The following is a 6,059-nucleotide window of genomic DNA, read 5'->3' on the forward strand; positions in this document are numbered from 1 at the left end:
TTGTAGAATAATGAAAGTATTTTCGAATCTGTACGTGTTTGTTTTTTGTATTCAATTGTTCGTTAAACTCGTTTCAGAATCCCCTTTTTCTACACTGCATTGCCTTTCAAAGGGTTACATTTATCTTTATATTATCTGTACATTACATTTTTTAAAATTGTTGGCAAAACTAAAGCCAGCCGAACTTTTTAATGGGTTTTTTTATGAAAAATAAAAGCTTTATACTCCATGCCAATTACCATTGTTATTATTACCATACTTTGGCGTATTTTCTTGACAAATATATACTTAACCGAAACAAATTCAAATCTTGAAGTAGAGTACTAATTTCTTAAAGAAAATTATAAACAATGTCGACTGCAGTAATTTAGCTTCCGCATTCCTTCAAGTGAAAGTTTTAACGCGCAGTTCCGGTTCAAGTTGTGAATTATAACACCATTGTGGGACAGATATGTATATAAGGATGATGTATACATTCTTGGGGCTGCAAACTTTTTCAACTGGGCAAAAAGTTGAGGCCGTGCTGAACCAAAGTAGTTTAGCCATGGGATTTTTGCACTTCTTGTAGCCAGGAAATGTTTACATATGCGCATAAAGATGCAGCTACATATTCCCGCATTTCTTTTTTTTTAACATTTCGTGGGGTAAACTTTTCCGACTTCCATGGAAGATACCCAAGTGTCGGAGGCCAGAATAAAACTTTGTTTCATTTGTTATGCTCGTAAATTGTGGACTCTGAGGCCAAGGAAATCTCATTTTCGCTAAGTAGGCAGTTGACATTGCAGGAAAGCATATCTAGTACGATATGTGTAGAACAAAAGAGAAAACCATAGTAGACACGACTTTCAAATACCTTTTCAATAAGTTTCTAAATTCACAATCAACTCAGTTAGTGATCCAGATCCCAAAAATTTTACCAACATTTAAAAAGTTGAAGTGAAGTGAATTTCTTGGAAATGTATCACTAATGTATTAGTTGTGTTTAATTTGTTTCTTAACCTTGGTTCAATGCGATATTTTAATAAGCAATTCTGAATGGTAATGAAATATGTATCCATAAAATTCAATAAATATTCCGTGACTATCACAAAACGTGGGTCAATTAATCAGTAGAATTAAATTAAAATGGCTTAATGTTTTCATTTGGTAAATTTAGTTTGACAGAATCAATTAGTATGCCTTTTCATGCATGCTGGTCACAAATGTATAAAAATGAGGGTGCTTTTGAAGCTGAGTTCAAAAAAAAAGTTTAAGTGGAAAGACAAAGTCGAAAATGGCGCAACTTTTTAGTATATGCCTACTAATAGCAACAGTGGTCAATGTTCACGGATTTACGAGTAAATATTTAAAGACAAAAAGCCCGCATTGGATTATTTTTTGTTATTTAAACAGAATATGGACGTGACTGCCGGGATATTTCATGTGCTCCTGGTCAGCAGTGCATTATATCCAGAGAGCCCTGTTCAGGATCAAATAAACTTGAAAACACTCAATGCGGGAAGTATCCCACATGTGTAATGCAAAACCATTACTCCTCTACTTCAGGTTCGTATTTTAACCCCATTCAAGAACGAGTATCATCATCATAACGATGATCATGTATTTAATGTTATTAATAAGTACTTGTGTTGTACATTTTCTTGAAGGTAAAACCTTGGAGCGTGGAAAACGTCAGGCTAACCAGCAAGGATATGGAATGGGTGGCAGTGGAATGGGCCGGCCCAATGGAATGAATAACGGAGGAAACGGTGGAAATGGAATGGGTGGTCAGTATGGAAATGGAATGGGTGGACAGAACGGAAATGGAATGGGTGGTCAGTATGGAAACGGAATGGGTGGACAGAATGGAAATGGTATGGGTGGCAATGGAATGAGAGGAAACGGAATGGGGCCAGGTGGAATGGGCGGTCGAGGAGGGAACGGCAATGGAATGGGACAAGGAGGAATGGGTGGTAATGGAATGGGTCCCGGTGGTATGGGCGGAAATGGAATGGGTGGCAGCGGAGGATATGGAAACGGTATGGGTGGTAATGGAATGGGTCCAGGTGGGATGGGCGGAAACGGAATGGGTCCTGGAGGAATGGGTGGTAATGGAATGGGAGGACAGGGCGGCTACAACGGTCGAGGGGGACAAAACGGAATGGGTGGACCAAATGGAATGGGAGGTCGCAATGGAATGGGTGGACCAAATGGAATGGGAGGATCAATGGGTGGCGGTCCAAATAGAATGGGTGGACCACCCGGTGGGCAAAATGGAATAGGTGGACCACCAGGTGGTCCAAACGGAATGGGACCAGGCAACTGGCAAGGCAATAGCAATGGAAATGGAAATAATGGCAATGGTAGTAAACGATATAGGGGCAATAGCTCTAATCAGAACTACAGCACTACTCCTACGACAACAACGGATGGCTGGTAACTAGAAACATGCAACGAGGAGAATGGGATATATGTACATATATTCATTCCTATGATGCACTTTTATTTACTTTTATTGTATTTCTTTTCAATGTAATAAATTGAGTTATGCACTTAGCGGAATTTCAGTTATTAATTATATATGATAATCAAAAGAAATTATTTATACACACGTCATTTCTCATTACACCATCGCATAAACCATTTAAATTGACATTTTTAAGATTCCATTTTATTTCGCTTTAAAAACAAACCAAGTTTTAAATGATTAACAGGCTGCTTCTCTTCACCCCTAAGCGCTTTAAATATTCATTGATTCCAATTTGTAGATAATTTGTGCGAAAATATTAAAATATTCATGCGTGCTTGAAAGATAATTATGTATTAAACATGAAAGAGGAGTGACGAAGCTGGGGTTAAATTTTCCACAGCTGCGGTATTTTAAGCAAACAAGTCACGCCAAACCTATAGGAAGGGGGACAGCTGGCTTTCTAATAGATTGCCTTAGCCTTTAATTGATTACGAATAAAAACAAACAAAGAAAGACAGAAAGTAGTAGGGAAAAACAGGACTAAGAGGACATTTTTCCGGTTCTTATCCTGACTACGTGCTCGCTCTTTGCCTGCGTGCATTTCCATATTTGTTTAGGCGAAGTAGGAAAAAAGGGTGACCTGCGTGGCCCTGACCTCTAGCTCGTGACACCCCCATTCTGAATCCTTACCCACCGAAGTCCTTTCATTTTTTTGTTTGACCAGGTGCACAAAAAAAATCAACTAATTTAAAACTACATAAATCTTTATTAGCTTTTCCAGCTAGTTTGGTGGAAAAAGAGAAAAGTTGAGAGGCAATCAATTAAACAGTGTCACTTGCTGGCCACATTTGCAACACTATATTTACATGACAGACACAGGGAGAAAAGAAAACTAAAGGGAGAGCCAAAATCCAGCTCCTAATGATGATACGCCCTATCTAAAAAAAATTCTGTCCACTTTCTGCTGGCTTTTAACCCGTTGATGTTTTTAAATGGTTTTTACAGCGTGCAAGTAGCTAAATAAGAAAATTAGTATTATAATAATGCATAGTTTCAGTCATAATAACAAGAAATGTTACATATATTATTGGCCTAATTTGTCTTAAAGCTTAAGAAGTCAGGCCATCCATTAATTCAATAAACCGCAGCAAAAGTGGTTTTAAACAGCTATGAGCTACGATGATTGATGTATCAATAAAGTGGCAACCAGAACCCCTCCTTACAGTATATACCCCATTCATTTAGCCATCTAAGCTGCTTTGTTGTCTCCTCTCGAAAATCCATTGGCATTCAATTTTCAAGGCTGCTGCCATGGGTTAACGTTGGCCATCGCCAGGCAATCCATTTATCCCTCGGCCGAGGATGTGCTCGGTGTTCAGTGCTTGGTGCTCTGGGTGCCAGCGCTGGGCCATTTTATAATTTATCAAAATGAAAATTGATGCCCCAGCGAAGCAAGTGCAGCTCAATCCCCATTTTCCCTGGCAAAAACCCCATCCCAGTGGGATTTTCTTGCGTGCTGCACTTGCAACGTGAGATGACGGAATGAGGATTGTGTACGGAATGGAGCAAGGAGCGCAGCGGAGATGCCGCATGCCACACGAAATGCCATCGCAAATAGCGAAAATGCTTTCGCAAATATTTAGCCGAACTTTTTTAGCGACGCGCGTTCAGGTCGAGGTCTGTCTGAAAAGTGGGCAGCTGCTTTAAAGCAGCTCCTTTTCCTTGGCCTCACTTTTCAACCAGTTTCTGTGTTTTTTTAATACCCTTGCAGCTTCGTGGGTTAAATAGTTTCGGCTAAGAGGAAAGATTTTATTATTATATGAGAAATAAATACGATTCATCTTAAGATCACTGCTGTTAACTGAACTTAAAAGGTCCTAGTTCCTAAAACCATATAAAAAACTATAAAATTTAATCATGGTTCAGTAAAATATTCCTAAAACTTGATTAAGTACATTATTGTAAAATGGTTAGGGAATCTTGTCGCTTATATAGCTTCATCTGCCAGCCGACTTGCAAAATATATATGTATGTTTATTTCTCTTTTCTTGGTCACCAGCATTTATGCCAGTTAAGTTGTTGGCCAGTTCGTGACTGCTGGCGGCCTTTATTTGCGCTTGCATTTTCATTTGTGAGTGTAAATAGCATTAAAAATAATTTTCCGGCTTAAAAACGCTCCACACGAACGGAACAGCCAGAAGTGGCAAGGAAGGGAAGCGGAGAAAGTGGTAGAAAGGAGGTAAGATAGAGAAGAAAGGGAGCGAAGGAGAGCTGACAGCCGGACGGGCTTATGCACTTAATGAAATGTACACGGCAATTGTTACGGAGACCAAGCCGGAGAAGGAGATGCCAGGAAGAACCGGACTCGGGTCCGGAGAAGATGGAAAAACGGACGGAGACAAAGATGCTGCGACCATCAATTGCAGCCAACTTAAATTTCACTTCGGCCATCACTTCTGACCAAATGGCAAGTTCGCATTAAATGGCTTCACGGGGTTAAGGATGCTGCCAACGGGTTAAGCCATCCATGTTGTTTGTCCAATTTAAGTGTTTTTCGGTTTAAATGCACTTAAAAGCCTTGAGTTAAGGATCAACAATTAAATGTCTTGCAAATGGAAAGCTTTGCTGAAGGTGGGAAAATAATGGGCGCTTTCCTTAATGGTAAATGCATTTAATAAATTGTCAATATTGAAATAAGTTCTCAAATGCTACGATACAAATGTACAATCGTAGTTTACATATTGACAGAGAAATGCTTAATCTGTCTTAAGACCCCACATCTCCAAATAAAATGCTTGACCTTAACGTTTAAGTTTTATTTACAAGATCAACGTTACTTAACTTATTTGCCTTTACTCATTTTCTTCTTCGAAAGTATTCGCAAATAAATCTAATTGAAATCTATTCAATGATAACATGGCCCCATAAATATTCATGACACTTCCCCCAACCACCATCCGGTTTTGTGTTGTCCTTTCATTTGCAAGCGAATTGACCGAAGCTTAATAATAATAAAACTGAACTGCTACGGCATTTAATGGCTAAATTAAACATTTTGCATAATTATTTCAAGTGATTTTGCAGTTGTAATATCCGAGGAATTATCTTAAAGACCAGAAATCAGTTTCACAATTAGAATGGCCAGAGCATGAAATCAGAATGAAAGCGATTGGCCGGAAGGAAAACTCGTCGGTTGCCTAGACTGTCAAAAGGAATTTTCAATCACGAAACAAAATGCCAAAATAAGTTATTGGGCAAACTCTGGCTGGGTATCCTTGTATCTAGCTTCGGCCGACAGGACATTGCGTAATTAAATATTCCCCAGACCAGTGAACTTTCGGAGGCAAAGTATTAATAGATGGGGAGCAACTGAAGGTTAGTGGGTTAATCATATCAGCATCTCAGCAATTAGCCTGGCCAATGGTACTTAGAATTTTCCTAAAATTTCCTAAGCAACTAAGAACGGAGTGGAATGACCGAAAATTATTGGAGACACCTTTTGTGATGGAGTAATTAAAGATTTTTATCCTTGAGTGAACAAATCCTTACTTTACAAACCATTAGGCAACATTTGTTAAATGCTTTTTCTACAAAAGAGGGACAAAATAGA

General features: G+C 38.9%; 1 protein-coding gene across 1 annotated transcript; it reads left to right on the top strand.

Annotated features, from left to right (window-relative positions):
* Positions 1-1,273: 1,273 nt before the first annotated feature.
* Positions 1,274-2,440, top strand: LOC117148825 (glycine-rich cell wall structural protein 1). The gene is made up of 3 exons (XM_033316477.1): positions 1,274-1,337; positions 1,393-1,545; positions 1,647-2,440. The coding sequence occupies exons 1-3, from the start codon at positions 1,274-1,276 to the stop codon at positions 2,417-2,419; spliced, it is 990 nt and encodes a 329-aa protein (XP_033172368.1). The 3' UTR covers positions 2,420-2,440.
* Positions 2,441-6,059: the final 3,619 nt, after the last annotated feature.

Source organism: Drosophila mauritiana, chromosome 2L (assembly GCF_004382145.1).
Source record: "Drosophila mauritiana strain mau12 chromosome 2L, ASM438214v1, whole genome shotgun sequence".
Classification (NCBI taxonomy): Eukaryota; Metazoa; Arthropoda; class Insecta; order Diptera; family Drosophilidae; genus Drosophila; species Drosophila mauritiana.